Raw genomic sequence first — 21,379 nt, 5'->3', positions numbered from 1 at the left:
TGTTTCTCATTTCATAGTATTTTTTTCAAAAAAAAAATATTCGTTAATACTTAAAAAGAATGATTTTAGTCATTAATGAGCAAAAGTTCATTCATTCCCACTACAGGAAATTATGTTTGAGAAAAAAAGTCAAAAAGACGTAACCCTAATGCACTCCCGCCTTGCACGCTAAAGGTCATTGGTATGATTGATTATTACCGAGTCCCAACGGCGTGTCTTAAGACACCACTTGTAGAGAAGTTTTACATGGCTGAAATATTCAGAACATTTCGCCAACATTACTGAGGGATATTTTGCCACCATTGAACATTTTGTGTTGACTGGCCGGGGTGGCACCATACTACGGGACGCAATTTTGACCGTATCCCACGAATTTTTTGTAGGCTTTACAAATGTCAAAATGCAGGACTAATCTTAGTCTCAAGTGGACACTGACCTCTCCGTAGTAATACCTGGGGAACTGCCTTTAGCACCTGTTACAGGTAGTGAGCTAAATTGTGCAAACTTAAGTTGAACGTCGAGTTAGTAACTCACCCCTACAAAAACATTATACTATGACAAACACAAAGAAATACATTGATAAGGGGTAAATTGCTGTCATACAGGAAATACTATGGACTGGCAAAGAGATCACATCAACAGTTCAATTTAAAAAACGATCATGAACTTCACTTTTTTAATATTATATTTTTTCCTAAATACCCCAATTTGCCTAATTTTGCTTTAAAAAATGTAACCATTATTAAAACTTTACTTATAACCGTGGCACAAGGCCGTGGTCATTCTCTCATTAACGACAAATTTAAAATTTCTCCTCATACAGCATTTATTGAACACAAAATTTATAATCCAGATTCACATGTGGCGCCACTAAATTAATACAACATTTATGGGATTAATGACGCATTTAAATCTTAACAGGTGTAGTAGCTCGAGCATTACATGTAACGACATAGTTTTTAAAAAAAGACTTTTGCGCCATCCATAACTCTTTAAAATATCATAAAATCAATTAGATATAAATTAAATTGTGAAAACTTACTTGGGTCTAAGTTGTAAATTTTGAAAACGCAATGAAACTATTTCCTCACTCGTTCCGGTAATAAAGATGATGTAGCAATCGTTTTTGGCATGACGAGCCATTGAAGCATTTACATTCACAACTGTTGGCATCTTTGACGTGCCATTATGATCTTGAGCTTGTAAACAAGAACATTCTATGGATGGTTGATGGATGGATGGAAAATAGAAACAAAAAAGTAAAATAAATAAGGAAGATTTATGCGGGAAACCTTCATTTCGAAATTATACCTAGGAAGAGATTTTTGGTGGTTGTGGTTGGTATAGATTTGCCAAGGACAAGCCAATTGCTGGCTATTAATATCAACAATGTTATCACTAATGAACATAATTTCATATTTGTCATTGTTTTTTTAATATTTAATAATTATTATTTTCTTTAACACTTTAAATGAAATTTTCACACTTTCACTTTTTCAAAGATACTCTTCTTTAGTTTCCTTTTTTTTTGCTTTTCAAACGATGCCACCTCCAACAACAATAAACTCGATATGTTACGTCTAAAATACGTCACGTTCTAATGATAACTAAACCGTGTCTGTTCACCGGCAAAAATTTTACAGTTAATATGTTACTGAACTGGATGAATTTCCAATACAATAACAACAGCAGCAACAAAAAATAAGAATAAACCCTAATCGGTCAATCTCCTTGTTTCACTTTTTATCTAAGCTTCACTTGAGCGTTTGCTCATAAATGCTCTAGCCACATTTATACACACATACATGTTGAGAGTGTGTGTTTGTATTTGCTGGTGTGTCATTTTTTCTAGCTCGAGAGGAAACGGAAATAGCATTATGTGGCCACATCACTTTACGGTTTATAAGCCACTATACATGATTGTGGTCTATTCAATGTCTGTTGATAGGCTTAATGAATAGGGTGTAACGAACAAGTTGGGAGCTTGTGGCGGATGATTGCCAAGCAACGTTTCTACCTTGTTCCTTCTTTTATCTCAAGAATATACGGCCCTCCCCTTTAATATATATAAAAAGCTCATCCAACGAACCACAAAAACTTGAGTTAAGGCCTGGGGAAGAAATATTTCTATAACAACTAAGAACGGCGTAAAATTAGGCTAGGCCGAACTTTTTATACCCTCCACCACGAATTGTATTCAAGCAAATAGAAACAATTGCTTTAGTTTATGCAAGTACCACAATTGCTTTAGTTTATGCAAGTACTACGTTATGCCTTATTCATTGGAATGAGGCTAAAACTTTAAAAATATCGAAAACCTGGAAATTTCAGCAATTTCCGTGCGACATTGAGGCCGCAACCTCCAAACTACCAAAAATCGAGAGGTACCGTTCTATGGGGTTATGTGACAACTTGGACCTATAACAACAATTCTCGTCTGGAATGTTTTATAACCCCATAGAAGACCTAATACAAAGTTTCAGCTATTTTGGTTAGATAATGACGCTTAAACCTTCAAACTGCAAAAAAACGACAAACTTATAGTTGAACGTTCTTTTGCCCTTACGAGGACTGAATACCAAATTTCAGCCATTTCGGTGCGTTAGTAAGTTCACAACCCTTAAAATACCAAACATCGGGAGATACTATTCTATGGGGCTGTATGAAAACGTGGATCTGTACCGACAAATTTCAGGTTAAAAGTTTTCTACCTCCTTCTTCTTTACTTGCCAATTCGGTTTTCGAATTATAGGCGACCAAAACAATATTGCAAAAATTAATTATGTGCTTAAGATATAATAATTTCATATGTTTTTCAGGATCTCTGCAAAGGCATCCCTGTCTTTAGCACAACTTAGAAGTCCTTCTACCTCCAACGAAGACTAAATAACAAATTTCTGCCATTTCGGTGGAATAACGATGGCACAACCTTCAAAATGCCGAAAATCGGGAGGTACCGTTCTATGGTTGAATGTTTCTTACCAAAATCAAAGACTAAATACAAAATTTCAGTCATTTCAGCACGATGGTGAGGCCACATCTTTTAATATACCAAAAATTCGGAGGTACCATTCTATGGGGCTATAACAAAACGTTGGCCGATATATCCGATTTTCAATACCAAACATCCTAGTGGTATTAGAAACTCCTGTGAGAAATTACAAAGCCCTAGCTTATTAAATATTGTGAGCTGTATCCTGATTTCAACAGATGAGATTACGGACGGACATTGCTATATCGACTTAGGATTTTATGTTTATCAAGAATACATATACTTTGTAGGGTTTCTGATGGATAATTCGATGTGTTACAAAAGGAATACCAAATTAACTTTACCCTCCATATTATGGTGGAGGGTATAAAAACTAAGAAAAATAAATCAAATAATTTCAGCTTGCTCATTTGCTTGAAGAAAGCACAGACATATATTCCCCACGAACATTCGCGAAAGGGATGGGGAGTATTCTTTTAAATCACTGAGTACACCTCGATTTATGATATGGGAGTTCCTTTTTATCACCGAGTCCAAACGGAGTGTACATAGCTGAAATACTTAGGACATGTCACCTAAATTGAGGCGCTCAACGCCAAAACGGCCTAGCACACATGCCGAAAAAATCAAACTGACTATAAAGATTTAAGTACTAAAAAACTCCATATTGCATTATTTTAGCAGGTGGTATAACCTAGGGTAGGGGATGTAAGATACCAAGGTCCTGACCGGCTTTAACATGGCAAAGCCCAGGATTTATCTTAGTACCTCTTTCATCTCAAGTGGACACTGACCTCCCCGTGGTGCCACCTGGGGAACTGCCATTAACACTCGTTAATGGTAGTGAGCTAACATATGCCGCGCGTTCACCCATAAAAACGTTAAAAGCTTGGGTTTGGGCATCGGGTTAGTAACCCTCCCCTAGAAAATACAGCTACTATGAAAACGAAAGAAAAGAAAAACAAACCCCTCTAAAGTTGACGAACCCCGCAAACGTTTTAAGGACCATTTTTTTATTTATTATTTATTCAAAAGTATTTACATAGTTTACTTAGAAAACTAATTCTTAAAGAGATGGTTAAAAACAACCTTACATCTATAAGTACATGCTAGTATAATAGATTTTTTTATTTTTACAAAAAGGTATTTGGAGAAGGAAAACTGATAAAAAAACAAAAAGCTTTAAGGACCGTTATCTGTGAATCTGCACCTGGAATCTTCGCACTCTTTATAGAGAAGGTGCAGTTTACGCATTGGCAGATGTACTTGAAAAGTACAAGGCCGACATTACTGCCATACAGGAAATACGATGGAACGGGAAAGGCGTCACAACAACACCTAAAGTTGACGCACTGTATTATAGCTGCCATGATACAAAGCATGAGTTTGGTTGCGGATTTGTAGTTGGTCGGAGGTTAAAACATCTGGTCTACAGCTTCACCCCAGTGAATGAAAAACTCGCTGCAATTCGATTAAAAGCAAAATTCTTCAACATGAGCTTTATTTGCGCTCATGCTCCCACTGAGACAAGGACGAACAGACCAAAGATATATTTTACGAGCGCTTAAAAGAGACTTATGACCGTTGCCCTGCCCATGACATTAAAATTATACTAGGCGATTTTAATGCCAACATTGGAAAGGAGAACACCATTGGCCCCACTGTCGGGAAATTCAGTCTCTAACAATGCACAGTGGTCGATTTGAAATATTTAGGCGGCCAAAAATATTTTTGGACGTTAATGGCTTCGAAAGACAGTATTTTTAAAAAATATGTATTTATTTAACAAAATAAATAAGAAAAACATATATTTTATAATAAAAACACATTTTATTTTCATAAATCATAAATAAATAAAAATTATAAATAAATTAAATTGTCTTATTAAAAGATGTTTCTATATCGACTTCTTCGTGCTCAATACATGATTGTATGTGGAGCTAGGCAGGTTCTAATAGTTCTATAACTTCACTGGAAAACATCTTGTGTGGAGTTTTCTTTAACGATCTTTCACTCCTTATGAGTGGATCTGAAGTAAGAAGCAATCTTTGATAAATATCACGGTTGCATTCTTCCCTTGAAAATTTTCTTGAAAAATTCTGCTTAAATTATTGAAATCTTTGGAAGTGGCGCCACATATATAACATCGGCTAGTTGAGGTCGTGTTCGTTACAGGATTGCAAACTTTGCCATCAACCATGGTCATTTTTTTTTAAATGTGATTATAAGCAAATTCTTTTCCATTGATATTTACGTTTGTAGGAGTGAGGTTCTTAATTTCATTTTGCACATAACTTATTTCCTCCTTTGTTACATCTGTAGTTTCTTTCACATACCGAAATCTCATGGGGCGGCAAAATCGTGGTGATGATGGTGTTGGGTTTTGCCACAACACTTTATTGTTTTCTTTGCCACAAATAATTTGAAGTGGGACAAAAGAACTCAAAAATATTCGGATTCGGCGTCTTCCGAGAATTTTTGTTTGTACCGTGCTTGTTGTGACCCGTCACACCCCCATTTATAAATTATCGTTAATGAATTTCTTTCAATTTCGTTAAGGGTTGATAACACTTTTTCCAGGTAGATTGATAACCGTTGAATAGTATGATCCATTAGGCATTGTAAATTAATTTCTGCGCTGGTAGCCGTTACTCGCAATGCCGTCTTTGGTGGGTAGCATTCTTGTTTTGCTTTCAACAAAAGGTCGTAACAAGGGTAATGCTTTCGGTTAGTTGCCCTTATTATTTCATATTGTCGTCTTGTTAGATCAGCTTCTACGAACATTTTTAGTGCTTGGAACGGGGTCAAAGGAGCAATTGTTTCACTGGTCTTGGAATAAGCTTTTCTATATTTACTAGCCTTTGTTGGTGATTTTCCTATTTCTTTGAGCAATTTTGAGACAGTTCTTTTTCCATTCGTTTGCAATACGACTTGTGCGGCATGTATAATCATTTAATCATCAACATTTGATCGAATTTCCTCAGTTTTTCTTCTCTTGCTTCGTTCACTCGAATCCGAAAATGATTTGCTCGGACGACCTGGTTGATTAAGCGAATGCACTGTTATTTCAAAAGTGCCTTTCAGCGACTTCTGGTTGTTTTTCATAAAAACGTCTTCAAATTTATGAGCTTTAAGCCATCTCCTTTTAAATTCGTGTTTGATGTAGGAAAATTTATGCTTAAGGTTCTTTTTTCTTTCCACAGTGTCTCCGCAAGACAATAGCAAGTGGTTTTCTAAAAACTCCAATTTCTCATCCAAACTTGGTAAATTTTGTAGTTGCATTTGCTCAAACAGACATTTACGGGTCACTATTTTTACCCCCGACGAACTAGGTATCTCCATAGTTAACAAAAAACATAAAATAAAAAAATGGTTTTTTAATTTTTTTTTAACAAAATACTTTGAACTGCTGTATTTAAGAAATAAGCGGGATTCGGCGGCTATTGTTTTCTTTATAGAAAAGCTGAATGTGTAACGTATTTAATAAACAGAAAAATATGACCCGGACGAATCCTGATCCATAACAAAATTGCTTTTGAAATTAAAAAAATTAATTAAAAAATTTCTGTGAAAAAGAGGGTATGTTCAAGTACCGAAAAATATAACGAAAATTAAAAATTAAAGATAATACTATTATTTATTTAATAGAAGCTTACTTGAGCTATAGGAATCACTATCACTTTCACTTCACTACACAACTTAAAATAAAAATATATGCGTATTGCAAAATTTGATATAATTTGGGCGCCCAAATAGAACTACGTATCAAGTCAACAATCAAATTGCGTCTAACTGCACGGAATCGGTGACGTATGTTTTTAAAAAAAAAGGTGTGGGGTAATTCGCGGAAGTGTTTACTATACCTAGAATTCAAAATTTTGTGCCTACCTAGTATTTAGAATTTTGGACTTTTGGCCGCCTAATTACTCAATATCTACCTATGTGCAATGGTATGAGGCTGATAGACTTTGCAGCAAAGGAACGTACCAGATTAAACGTAGCAAACAAAGTGAGAACAGACACAACACGGAAGTTGGACATCGGTAAGCTGCAATCACATCAGATAGCCACAGCATATTCCACTCAACTGGCGCAACTGCTTAATCAAAGCACTCCTCGTCCCGATAACATATCAGAACAATGGCAAAACATTGCCCACTCCATGCAAACAGCTGGCAAGTCCACCATTGACCAGATTTTACCCTGCGACAAATCCTGGGGAAGACCCAAGAGATGCAGATCGACACCTACCACCCTTTTGTCGATTATAAAGCAGCCTTCGACAGCCCACTACGTTCAAAGGTATTCCAGGCCATGTCTGAATTTGGTATACCCGCAAAGCTCATTCGGCTTTGTAAAATGACTTAAACTGACACGAGATCCTCAGTTAAAATAGGAAAGAACCTCTCCGAAGAATTTTGTACCAAAAGAGGTTTCAGGCAAGGATACAGCCTCTCGTGTGATCTCTTCAACATCCTGCTGGAAAAGGTTATTCGAGAGGCAAACGTCAAAAGAAGTGGCACAATCTACATCAAAAGACACATGTTACTTGCCCAGCAAAATAAATTGGAAGCAGTGCAATGTGGACTAGTTCTGTCACGGCATGTTTTGATGCAGTTCAAACGGATTCGTGAAAAAGGCACTCCAGTCCTCACATTTTAACTGCATTTGGAAGCAATCCAAAGAATCGCATCCACTTGTCACATTTTAACAACATCCGGATGCAGTTCAGCGGAGTCGTGAAAAAGGCACTCCAATTCCTCACAATTTAACAGCATCCGGATGCAGTCCAAACGGAGTCGTGAAAAAGGCACTCCGTTCGCTACATATTATTAGCAGTTGTTAGAGATCCCTACATGTACATAAATCAGTTTGTACATCTCTACAGGCAGCGACATAAATTTTCCAATAAGAGATAAGCGTGTTAATATTTTCAAACATTTGTTAATACAAACTGAATAATATTTCATTTGTGAACATTTTTCCGGTAACTCAAGAGAACAAAATTTCCGAATGGAGTGCTGTTGGAGTACATGTCGAAATCTTAACTGGTGATGGGAAGACAACCCATTTAGCAAATGAAACAAAAACTGTTCGGCTTGGAACAAATGGAGAGCGGAGGAAACACACATGTTTGCGATTGAATTCAATGGAGAATTTTCATAATTTGTGTTAATGTAATAAAGTTCTTAATATTTTTGTTTTACACAAATAATGCATTTTATTTGTTTTGGCATATTTTGTAATGGCTTGCACAATTTCCGCAGAATGCCTGTATCTAAACACGTGCTTTGGACTGCCTCCTATTCTACCCCAAAGGGTTAGTTAAAATGCAGTGCCAAAGGGTCAGTTAAAATGCAGTGCCAGAGGGTCAGTTAAAATGCAGTGCAATGGAGTGCCTCTTTCCGTAGTCACGCTCTTGTAAAAATCATGAGTGAAAATGCATAATTTGATGCACTTCCAGATCACTTGTACATATCATTTAACTGCCTCTTTGGAGGCAAACTTTTTGCTGGGTGCTTATGCTGATGATATAGACATCATGGGACGATCAGTAAAAGAAGTAACAGATATATTTCTGAAGGTCGAAGGAGAATCTGCTAAAGTGGGTCTGGCGGTAAACGGCGGGAAGATTAAGTTGATGGTGTCGACGCGCAATGCGTCCATAGAGATCGGGCCAACTGTTAAAGTTGATTCCTATAATTTTGAGGTAGTAAAAGACTTCGTCTACCTCGGCAGTGCCGTAAACACAACAAACGACATCAGGGGCTCAATTCTGTTTCTATGAAAATGTGAAATGAAAACTTTTATCAAAGACGTATAGCAATAAAGACCCGAACAAATGCATTTTCCAAAAACATATGCTAATAGTTACACATTTTGGTTACAGATGGCTACACAACTCACTGGAATTGATAACAGCAATGCCAATCGTTTTTGATTCCCATTTCTCGCGGCAGAAAACATTAACGTCGTGTTTTGTGGCTGAAATTTATTTATTTTCTTTTTTTATTGTTCATTCAATGAAAAAATCAAAAGTGAATGCCGTCAAACTTGAGTTTTAATGTTTTTCTTGTCAATATTCCAATGAATAACAGTTTTCGTTTAACAGAATGTTGCTATGATATCGTAGCAACAGAGGTTAACTCCCTCTACAGTTAATTTTTCACAATTGACTTTTCCTATCTTATAATATTGACATCTTTGCTTTTATAAAGGAGAAAACTGTCAAATGAAAAAAAAATATAAAAGGAAATATTTTTCATTTCAAATTTTCATAAAACAAGAATCCAGCCCCAGTTGTGAAATAAAAAGAAGAATTGTATTGGCCAACAGATGCTACTTTGGTTTAAGTAAGCAGTTTAAAAACAAAGCCACACCTCGTCAAACAAAAATAACGCTTTACAAAACACTGATACTACCCGTGGTGATGTATGGTTCCGAAGTCTGGGTACTTGCGCAAGCAGATAAGACAGTGCTTGGCGTGTTTGAGAGAAAAATTCTTCGAAAGATCTACGGACCGATCTGCGTTGGCGGTGAATATCGACGTCGTATGAACCACGTGCTGTATCTGCTATTGCGTTGGCTAGGCCATATAATAAGAATGAGCGACTATGAACCCGCTAAAAGGCGTATAAATTCGAGCCACATGGCGGTGCACGCAGAATTGGCAGGCCAAAGAATAGATGGCGCAAACAAGTGGATGAAGAGATGACAAGGCGCGGTATTACAAATGCTCTGTAATGGGCCAGCTAAGTAAGTAAGTAAAGTATAACCTAGTGTTATACAATGCAATATGGAGTTTTTTAAATATTTATTTCAAAAGGTTCCGGTTAGATCTTTCTAGTCACTTTGATTTTTTTGGCATGTGGGTTAGGCCGTTTTGGCGCTGAGCGCCTCAATTAAGCTAAGGAATTTGAAAAAGTGATGTTGTCCTGCCGGCGAATTGAATCCGAGCATTCAGTGTGCAAGGCTGTTGTTCTTAACATTGAATATTTTGGCAAAAAAAAATACTTATTTAAATACAGCAACATTTTTCATTACACCCTAATATGTATAAAAAATATTCGTACGTAGGTATGTCCTTTGTTCCCTTTGATGATATGAGAGGATTTTGTATTTAAAAATAGTGTCTAGCAAAGTTAGTTGTTTTTGTGTATTATTACAACAATGACAGTAACTTTTATCATCGTTTATAGATTTGCTATAATAATCACTTATAATACCGCCCAAAAGCCGCCGGCTAGAGGCAGTAAGAGTTTTAGACACACATTCTCTCACATAACAATGGCAGTAACATGAAATAATTTTGATAAAAAATACACACCCCCCTTGGTGTGTTAGGGGATATGTGACACATATAAGCAGACGAAGGTAGACAGACAGTTATTAGTACCATGTACCACAACGTTAGATGAAATTAATAGATGTTGGCTAACACCTACAAACCCACTTTGTATATCATCTCAACAAATACAACAAAAAATGTCACACTCACACGGACGAAATTTGTGATTTAATAATACCCACACACACATGATAAAGTTGTTACCTTAATTGGGTTAAATTTATTAATAAATTGCATAGTGCTTAGGACTGTATATTATGTGCTATAGATATTTACTGTGGCACCCTTGTGGTAACAATATTATGGGGATGAGGCAAGAAAATGTTGCTAGATTATATTCAGTATTCTACCCTAAAAACAACAATTTTTGAAGTTTTACTGATTTATCTAAACTTTTTCGGGAGGCTTCCGATAAAACACAGTTAGACAACATAGTAATTGCAAAAACAATTGTAAAAATGTTCATAATAATTGTTACTTTATTTCAACAAATTATTCAAAGCAACATTCCGTCCTCAAAGCAACATTCCGTCAAAATATACATTTATGATTTATATAACAAATACTTTCAAAAATAAAAATTACATACTACTTTGGTAGTACTAAAAAACTAATTATTTTTGCAATTTGCTTAGCAGTTATGCATTGTTATGACGTATTGAATGTGAAAAGGTAAATAGGTTATGTCATAAACAAATAAAAAAGGCCGAGCCGAACTTTTTACACCCTTCACCATGAAATATTAGGTGCCGGACATAACTCCCGCTTATTTCAATTTTTCAATATAGACATGTAAATATAAGTATACCCTACACCATTATGTGGAAAGGGTATTATAAGATTGTTTTGGCAAAAATTCATGTAACACCGCGAAATATCGGTCCTAGACCCCCATACCAATCCTATATCTCGATGTGATAAGGCGATTTTGAGATGTGTATCCGTCCGTCTGTCCATTATAAATAGTAATCAAACTCCAGGCCGCAATTATGGACCGATCGTCACTAGAATAGACCTCTATTTTATTGTTGATGATCTTGAAATATTTAGCGGATGAAATGGACCAAAAACATAATTTTTATCCGATTTTGTAGCTGCTCTGTAGGTCGCAATAATAGTCCGATTTTAAATAAGTTAAGAGTATATGGCAAAGAAGAAGCATGCAATTTGACATGGTGGTCTGATAATATTTAGAGCGTTAAATGGACCACAACTTATGTGTGAAAATTGTGAAAATTTTTAATATACAGCTTATATCTTTATTCCTCGAAGACACATTTAGCCCACGTGAGTTATATTTGGAAGTCGATTTCTCGACCTTTCCAGTGATGCCAATTGTGTTTATGTACGATGTCAGATAACAGAGCTACAGCCTAATATATACAGTTATTTGTTTGTAGTGTAATCATAAAGACGCTAGAGGTCGCAATTATAGCTCAATATTGACTAAATTTTGCACGAAATAAGAGTTTAGGTCGAAGTAAGAGTTTATGACGATGATCTGATATTATTTAGCGCGTGAAATGGACCATTACTTTTGTTTGAAAGATATACAAAAATTATTTTAATTCCTGGAGGGCATATACCGGCAAATTTAGCCAACATATGAAAAAAGAGCTACTGCCGCTTCCCCTGATGCAAATTGCGATAAAGTGTCTGCTAAATAACGGGCCTACTCCCTAATATATAATGAGTTTTGTGTAGAGGACCACAGTTTTGTTCCATGCTACTAATTGTCTCTATCATGACAGTTCTGGCTATATTGTAAATTACGTGGAGCCTCAGCGTATTAATTGTCCAATTGGATTTTTATACATATATTGCAACATCCCAGCAAAAATGCGGATCCGTTAGTCACTATGTTACCCATTACTAAGTAATGTATACAAAAATAACTACATATATTACCCCTTACTAAGTAATGAGTACGGTCGCGCAGAGCTTGTGTGTGCGACTACAAATCCGCTCAATCAACGCTCACCGTCAGCTGGGTATTTTTTTTAAAGAACAGTTTCTGGTGCACAACTAAACACATGTACGAGGGCAGTTCGGAAACTTCTTAGCCTGGCACAAAAAGCGCGGTATAAACAGAAAAAAGTTAAGTGTTTTGGAAACTTCCATCTCTGTTATGAACACATGTTATATTTTGTTTCGATCTGGCAACTCCTTCATATAGAAACAGGTGTTCAAAAAATACGCATCCGCAATTTTTTTACAATGGAAAGATTAGAAATGCGTGCTGTCATTAAATATTTACATAAAAAAGGTTTATCGGGACAAGAAATTCATAATGATATGGTGAATGTGTTAGGTGAAAGTGCTCCTTCATATGCAACAGTAAAAAATTGGGTTGCTGAATTTAAACGTGGTCGTACAAGCATTGAAGATGAACCACGTAGTGGACGTCCAAAAAGAGCACCAACAACAGAAATTGTAGCCAAAGTGCATGATATGGTATTAAATGATCGACGAATAAAAGTGCGTGAAATTGCTAATATCATGGGCGTCTCAAATGATCGATTTAATTTTGCATGAAGAACTGCAGATGAAAAAGCCTTCTGCAAGATGTGTGCCGAATTTGTTAACAGTCGATCAAAAACGCATAAGAATGAACATGTCTCAAGCTTGTTTGGATCGTTTTAAGCGAAATAAAATGGATTTTAATCGTCGTTTCATAACTGTTGATGAGACATGGATCCACCACTATACTCCAGAAACAAAAGAACAATCCAAACAATGGACTGAAGCTGGAGGAATTGCCCCAAAGAAGGCAAAAACAATTCAATCGGCTGATAAGGTTATGGCAACGGTTTTTTGGGACTTCAAAGGTATTTTATTGATTGACTATCTGCAAAAGGGTAAAACAATAAATTCAGAGTACTATTGCAACCTTTTGGTTCAATTAAATGTACAAATTCGAGAAAAACGTCCTGGCTTACAACACAAAAAAATAATTTTTCATCAAGACAACGCACCAGCGTACAAGAGTGTTTTAACAATGGCTAAAATCAACGAATTAAAGTACGAGTTGCTTGACCACCCACCTTATTCTTCTGATTTAGCTCCCAGTGACTTTTACTTGTTCCCAAATCTAAAAAAAAATCCTTGCTGGCAAGCGTTTTACCTCAAATGAAGATGCAATTGCAGTTGTAAACCACTATTTTGAAGAACTTGAGGAAAACTATTTTAATCAAGGGATAGAATTGCTAGAAAGGCATTGGACCAAGTGTATTGAAGTTTCAGAAGATTATATTGAAAAATAAAAATATGTTTGAAAAACTAACTATTCTCTTTCATTGATAGGCTAAGAAGTTTCCGAACCGCCCTCGTACAAACCCAGGAGCATTTTTTCCAATTTTGGAAAAAAAATAAATCTTTTGAAAAAAAATTTTAATATTTTTTTTAATTTTTTTTTGTATTTTTATGGTTTGTTTATTGAGGTTTGACCTTTCTTAAATAGTTAGAACATATGAAAAACTCAAAAACTTTGACCTTCACCGGATTTAGTGGCTTTTAATGTGTTGAAAAGCTGAATGTGTAATTGACAGATAAAAAGGAATTATTAACATATAGCGTTTGTAAAGAGCCATTTTTGTTTGACGAGATGTAATTCTTCTTATGTCGATGTAGACGAGGTCTCTAACTATCTCAATATTATAGGTATCTGTATCCACAGTTAGTCCGAATTCTGTGTCGCATTGGCCGTCGATACTATCAACTTGGTCCTGTCGCCGCTTAATGTCAGACCCAATTTTGCAGCTTCTCTTTCGACTTTTTAAAGGTATCAGTTACTTCTTTTACAGATTGATCCATGATGTCAGTTGCCTTATTTCTTTTAACATTTGAATATCGTTTAACAATTTCCAGCCGGATGTTGATCACACCAAAAGGTAAATATCTGGTCAATTGTTGATTTGTCAGGTTTAAAGCCTCATTGACTTCAGTCGCTTACACAATATCCCAGACACCATTTTATATGTAATGGGAAGCATACTTATCCCCCTATAATTTGAGCATACAGTCTTATCTTCTTGCTCATGTCTCAGTGTCCCCAGGTAAGCGTTCCTCCTGTCAGATAATGCTTGGTAGGTGGTAAATACGGCGGTATACACTCAATGCGATTTGTTGGTATTTGATCTGTCGTCTCCGTTGTTATTGGATACCAAATAGTTTGGGAAAAATGAGCTTTCCATAACTTTATCTATTATATATATCTGTTACCAGACGTAATTCTTCGTCTCTTCAGGAGAATGTGCTTGCACCAAAGACATTAGTTTCATGTTCCGCCTTTTAGTAGAACTTTCGGACATCATTCTGGCTCCTGTACATCTCCATTTTTCACACTCCATTTTTTTGTGGAGAAGACGTTTCTACTATCTCCTTTCTGCCGAGTGTAATTCTCAGTTGAGTGTAATGTGTGATAGCTGCACATCAGATAGCCTGTTGTGATTGTATTTAATTGGCTATGTACCTCTGCTTCAACAAGGTAGTTATCCGAATCGATGTTTTTTCATCGATCGCAAATTCAACACGCTGGTGAATGTCTTCCATCTGATCTACTGAGAGCCAAGTACGTACGTGCGAAGCCTATCTCCATCTTTCCGTTGTTAGTTGTTTCATTGTGGAGACTGACAATTGGGCTAAATGTATATTGTCGTTTCAAATTTTGGCATTAAAATCTCCTAGTATAATTTAAATCTCATGGGCAGGGCAAAGGTCGCATGTTTCTTCTAAGCGCTCGTAAAATATTGGTATGGTCTGTTCGTCCCTGTCTTCAGTGAGAGCATGGGCAGAGATAAGACTGATATTGAAATAATTAGGTTTTATCCGAATTGTAGCAAGTCTTTCATCCACCGGAGTGAAAGTGGAGACTAGATGTTTTAAAGAAATTTTAACAACTTTTCAATAGAAAAAAGTTACAAAATAGGCCTACAAGTTTTGATATAGCCCCGGGAGGTATCATTCTACCTCCCGATTTCAGTAAATAGCTAAATGGTATTTAGTCTTCCTTGTGACTAAACAGCTTTCTCCCAGGAATTTGTTAGTACAGGTTCACGTTTTGATATAGCTCTCATATAACGGTACCGCCCGATTTTCAGAATTTTCAAGGTTTTAGCTTCATTATCACACCGAAATTATAGAAATTTAGTAGTTAGTTGGAATTATAGTTAACAACAATATTGCAAGTTCTGTAAAAGGATTTATACCAAAATCAGATAGAACAATGCTCCTTAAAATAGAAGCAAAACCAATGAATATAAATATAATACAAGTATACGCGCCAACTGCAGATAAAAGCGATGAGGAAATTGAAGCATTCTATGATGAGATCATATATTTATTGAAAACGACGAAATCCCACGAAATAAACATTATACAAGGCGACTTCAACGCAAAAGTTGGAGAAGAACCGGTATCAGGTGTAACAGGGAAATATGGACTTGGAAATCGAAATGAAAGAGGAGATAGACTCATTCAACTATGCCAAGAATATAAAATGAAAATAACGAACACATTTTTCTGTCTTCCAAAAAGAAGACTATATACTTGGAAATCTCCACAAGATCGGAAAGATAACATCGTGAGGAATCAAATAGATTATATAATCATAAATAAACGGTTTTTCTCTTGCATAAAGAAAACAACGACATATCCAGGAGCTGATGTACCATCCGATCATAATCTTTTAATGACGAAAATATGTTGCAAAATATCCCTATCAAAGAAAAAAATTGGGCGAAAAAAATTTACTGTAGAGAAACTGGATAACCACGATACACACACAATTGTGAAGCAACATATAAATCGTGAACTACACAATATTAACTGAGATGATGTAGAGAGCATTTGGTATTCTATCAAGCACTCATTAAAATTTATTGCCAGCAACAATCTAGGAAACTACAAAAAACCTAAAAATAAAGAATGGATGACGAACGACATACTCAAATTAATATAAGAACGTCGAAAGTGCAAACACACAAATTATGAATTATATTTTGAGCTTCATAGAGAAATACAATCGACAATACGCATTGCAAAAATTGAGCACTTAAATAGACAATGTCAGGAAATTGAACGTCTCCAACAGCTTCACGATGACTTCAATTTACACAAAAGACTTAAGGAAGCCGCTGGAGTACGATTTAAGTCAATACCGAAAGTATTCAATTCAATTCAATTTACTTTATTTTTTGTATAAATTACCATTTTACATTAGTGCTTAAAAGTATAATGTATACGAATAAAGTTATACGACATGGTTTTTATTAACCGTCTGTCGGGATTTGAGTTTAATTTTAATCGATTTAATAATTGAATTCATTAATTAAAAATTTTCTATATTTTAGTGCTTCTAATAAATAATTATATAGCTGTGACCAACAGTAATCACCATTTAACACATTGATTACTTCATTATCTGATAATATTGATTTGTTAAAGTGTCGTTTCCTAATATATTTGAATATTGGACATCTCCCAATAAAGTGTTGGGTACTTTCTGCTTCTCCCATGTTGCAGATTGAACACAAATTGTTTCCATCCGATCTATAGAAGTTGTTGTTTAGCCCCAGCATGCCACCTCTCGCTCTAATTATGTAAGATATTTGAAATTGTGTGTACTGATTCATACAATATGTTGCGCCTGCATCAGGATCTAGGAATTTATAAATACGTTGTTCACTTTCTTGTGATTTAAAACGATTTATGTTGTAGTTTTCGCTTAATATTTCCGATATTAATATTTGGCTTGCATTGTACCAGTTTTCCTTGTTAATATCAACGTTGTGACTATCAATATTGTACGAAGTTAAACGATCCTTAAAGTTTTTGTACCAGGATATGTTTTTTAGTTTTGTTTTTGTTGCGAGGGTGTGCGGAAGTCTATGACTGTCGAGTTCAAACAGTAATTTTGCCATGTATTTTAGATGAAGTGAGTACGTATATATAAACCCTGGTTCATATCCTGTTTCTAGAGCTAAGACGTAGTTAGGGGTATTTTCTGGGAGCCTTAGAATGCGTTTAATGAAAAATCTGTAAAGTTTGTCTATGTCTTCAAAGTACATACTACCCCATATCTGTGCTCCATAGCTCTGTATAGAACGACACACTGCAAGGAACATTTTCCACTTGGCTGACATCGAAATGTTTGGTTTCTTTATAAAATTTTCCAGGTTGCATTAAGACAAGATTTAGCGGCTTCGTTTTTGATTGTTATATGCTTGGTGAATGACAGTTTTGGAGTTAGTAATATTCCCAGGTATCTATATTCATTCACAACTTTTAGTTCCTCTCCATTGTAGTACCATTTATCTTTTGACTTTAATCTTCCTCCTTTACGGAAAATCATTACTTCTGACTTTGTTTGATTTACTTGCATTCCCCATTTTTCGCAATATTGGACAAGTTTATTTATCATTTGTTGTAATATTACTGGATCATCTGACATAATTACAATGTCGTCCGCATACATCAATAGTCTTACATTTACCTCGTCTATGTGGAGACCACCTTCAAGAGCATCATGAAGATCATTCAAATATAAGGCAAATAGTATTGGCGATAATAAACATCCTTGTTTTACCCCAGATTTTGTTTCGAAGTAGGTAGAAAGATTTTCTCCTGACCACACTGCAGACTTCATATTAGTATATACTTTTTGAATGAAATGTAACATTTTGTTAGAAAGTCCCGCTTCATATAACTTATATATTAGAAGACTTCTTGGAACTCTATCAAAGGCTGCCTTAAAGTCGACGAAAAATGCATAAACTCTTTTATTTTCATTCATTTTTAAGTTAATTATAGTCATTAAATTAATAACATTATCTACAGTCGAGTATCCTTTTCGAAAGCCTGATTGGTACTCATTGAGGATTTGGTTTGCGTTTACCCATTCAGTTATACGATTATTGATCATTCCCATCATAATTTTAGCTATACAATTCATAAAAGATATACCTCTGTAGTTGCTAGGATCATTAGGATCGCCTTTCTTATGAATTGGGAATATAATGCTTGTGCGAAACATATCAAAATCTTCGCAGCCATTATAAATGTTTGAGAATGTTTTACACAGTTCACTCAGAAAATCATTTGTTGCATGTATAAAGAATTTTTAAGGAATTCTATCTTCACCAGGAGCTTTATTTTCTTTTGCTGACTTAAGTATTTGTCTCATCTCTGTCAGTGTGAAATTAGGATCTAGGATATCATTTTGTATCAAGTTTTGTACATAAAATATTTCTGAGGCTTGTACAGAAGGATTCAAAAGGGTATTAAAGTATTCTTTTAGTTCATCTGCTGATATGTTACAGCCAATCTCATTCTGTTGATTCATTATTTCTTTAGCCATAGACCACCACGATTTGCTATCAACTATTTCATCCAACCTGGCTTCGATTCTATTGTAATAGTCCCTCTGTTTCTGATCACAGAGCTGCTTATAATGTTTATTTTGTATTGTGTAGAATTCTCTGTCTGTAGGCTTCAACGTTGATCTGTACTTATTTAGTGTCTTCATCACTTTCTCTCTTACCTTAAAACATTCCTTGTCGTACCATCTTTTATTGAAATGTTGTCGATGAACTCTGTACGCACTAGATGGATATGATTTCGCGATCACGGAAGTGAAATCATGCAACTTTGCACCTTTTTTTAGGATAGCCATGTTTTTGTTTAATTGTTGTTGAAAGTATTCATTGTTTTTATTTTCCCACTTTAATTTAGGCAGTAATTTTAGTTTTTCTGGATCAGCTTGTCTAAAATTGGATGATTTAAGGCTCAGAGCAATTGGTAGATGATCAGACCCAATAAAATTGCGTACTTCGAAGTTTTGAATATTTTCAACTAATTCCATCGATACTGCGCAAAGATCAATTACTGAGCTGCCATTTCTGTTTATAAAAGTAAAGGAGCCATCTTTATCCCCAGCAGATCTTCCGTTAAGAATGACAAGCCCGTTGTCGTTACAGAATTCGAGATATTTCTGCCCATGCGAAGAAATTGTTTTGTCGTTTGATTTCCTTGAATGTGTAAGACAATCTGATTGTTGTAGAATTTCCTCTGGGATAATCTGCTCTTCTCCGATGCGTATGTTGTGATCGCCTATAATTATCTTCCCAATATCATTTTCTTCAGCCGCTCTTTTAACTTTTTGAAAATCGTTATCCCAATTTGCTCCTCGAAGGTAGACCGGAAGAATTTCAAATTTCAGGTGATTTATTTGGCATGATAATATATCACAATCTCCTCTGTTAATAAAGTGATGTTTGAAACCTTTGTCTGATAAGCTCTTTTTTACTCCGTACACTAGACCACCAATTCCTCTACCTCTACTACTATTTCTGGTTGCTGCTTTCCAGTATGTTTTGAAATTCTTAAATCGGTTACAATAGTTGGCTTGATTTCTTTCCTCTACGTGTGTCTCCGATAAAACAAAGATATCATAATTTTCGACAAATTCATAAAACTGGTGGTGAAAATATTTACTAGCCAGTCCATGAATATTATATGCTAATACAGATATTACTAAATCATCTCTAATTTGTTTATGGGGATTTTGGGTATCATTTTTCTGTTTTTGATTTTGGCTAATCTTTAAAAGTTTTTTGATAAAATAATGGATAATAGTGTATCATAATCAAGACGTAATTTCATCACTTCTTCTCCATATAACGATTTCAGTACACCTTCGGCATTTTCCTGATCACACATCAGTTCTTTTTTTGAGTTCCAGTAAAGGGTTTTACCGTCTATAATTATCTGGTCACCTCGAACGCCGATTTTCTTTTTATCGTTTAGTTTATGTAATAGTTTTTTTAATTGAAGCATAATTTTTTTCTTTTCCAATCTTGGTCCACTTAAATCTCTTTCAATAAAAATATTAGTTCCAGCTAGGTTCTTGGTATTTTTCCGAAAGTACTCTACGTTAACAACAAAGCTGTCTTTGATACAAATGAAAAGAAAATAGTGTGGAGTGAATACATAAGACAGATATTTAATGACAACAACCGATCGGTCAACGTTCCAGCTAACCAACAATCGCTCACTGGGAACCCAATCACTAAATCTGAGAGGGAATCTGCAATAAAATTACTACGTAATAAAAAAAGCTGCGGACCAGACGAAATTTCCTCCGAATTGACGAAAACTTACAGCTTTTGGTAGTGCTATTTAATTACATATATGACTCAGGCCGATACCCTCAAGACTGGCTGAAATCAACTTTCATCACAATTCCAAAGAAAAGCCACCCAAGACAATGTAGCGACTACAGACTTATAAGTTTAATGAGCCACGCTCTCAAAATTTTTCTAAGAATCATTCACTCCAGAATTTATAAAAAATGTGAAGAAGCCATAGGACTATCTCAATTTGGATTTAAAGAAGTCATGGGTACAAGAGCAGCCCTACTCTCTATTCAAGCGTTAATACAGAAATGCTGAAATGTACATAAAGATGTTTACCTATGTTTTGTGGATTACGAAAAAGCCTTCGACACCGTACAACATGACAAAATGGTGGAAATCCTCACATCTATTGGCATCCAAGGAAAAGAATTACAATGCATCAAGCAATTATATTGGAACCAAACAGCACAAGTCGACATTAATGGAGAACTGACAGAATGCATTGCAATATCGAAAGGAGTTAGACAGGGTTGCATATTGTCGCCATTATTAATTAATATCTATTCCGAAAGAATTTTTGAAAAATCAATGTCCAACTCTCGTAAAGGCGTATATATTGGTGGAGAATTCGTCAACAATATCCGATATGCAGATTATACCATTTTAATTGCGAGTAGTGTATCAGAACTACAATTTCTTCTGACTCGGCTAAATTCCTATAGCGAAAAGTATGGGTTAAAGATTAATATATCAAAAACTAAATATATGGTGATAACCAGGTCTAGAAACCAAAGTACAACAGAACTATATATAAATAATACACATATCGATCAAGTACAGAACTTTAAATATCTTGGCGTCAAAATAAATGAAAACTGGGACAACTCGAAAGAAATACGATGCAGA

General features: G+C 35.3%; 3 protein-coding genes across 9 annotated transcripts in view; 2 read left to right on the top strand and 1 right to left on the bottom strand.

Moving 5' to 3' along the window:
- The window catches only part of Sol1, a 458,110-nt gene extending 456,201 nt beyond the window's left edge, over positions 1-1,909 (bottom strand). For 5 of the 7 annotated variants that reach the window (XM_073961712.1, XM_073961714.1, XM_073961713.1 and 2 more), the window contains exons 1-2: positions 1,312-1,620; positions 1,043-1,217 (exon numbers count right to left, since the gene is read on the bottom strand). In XM_073961712.1, coding sequence (XP_073817813.1) covers positions 1,043-1,217; positions 1,312-1,426 — 290 coding nt within the window. In that variant the 5' untranslated portion in view covers positions 1,427-1,620. Of the gene's footprint in view, positions 1-1,042; positions 1,218-1,311 lie in introns of all 7 variants that reach the window. The other 2 variants (XM_073961717.1, XM_073961718.1) reach the window with 2 other exon arrangements.
- Positions 1-21,379, top strand: part of LOC141389748 (glutathione S-transferase 1-1-like) — a 178,629-nt gene that overhangs the window by 63,125 nt on the left and 94,125 nt on the right. The window lies entirely within an intron of this gene.
- Positions 1-21,379, top strand: part of LOC141389745 (uncharacterized) — a 115,783-nt gene that overhangs the window by 63,104 nt on the left and 31,300 nt on the right. The window lies entirely within an intron of this gene.

The sequence above is a fragment of the Musca autumnalis genome, unplaced genomic scaffold (genome assembly GCF_047663935.1).
Source record: "Musca autumnalis isolate F117 unplaced genomic scaffold, ASM4766393v1 scaffold_1, whole genome shotgun sequence".
Classification (NCBI taxonomy): domain Eukaryota; kingdom Metazoa; phylum Arthropoda; class Insecta; order Diptera; family Muscidae; genus Musca; species Musca autumnalis.
This window is presented reverse-complemented; position numbering and strand designations above follow the sequence as displayed.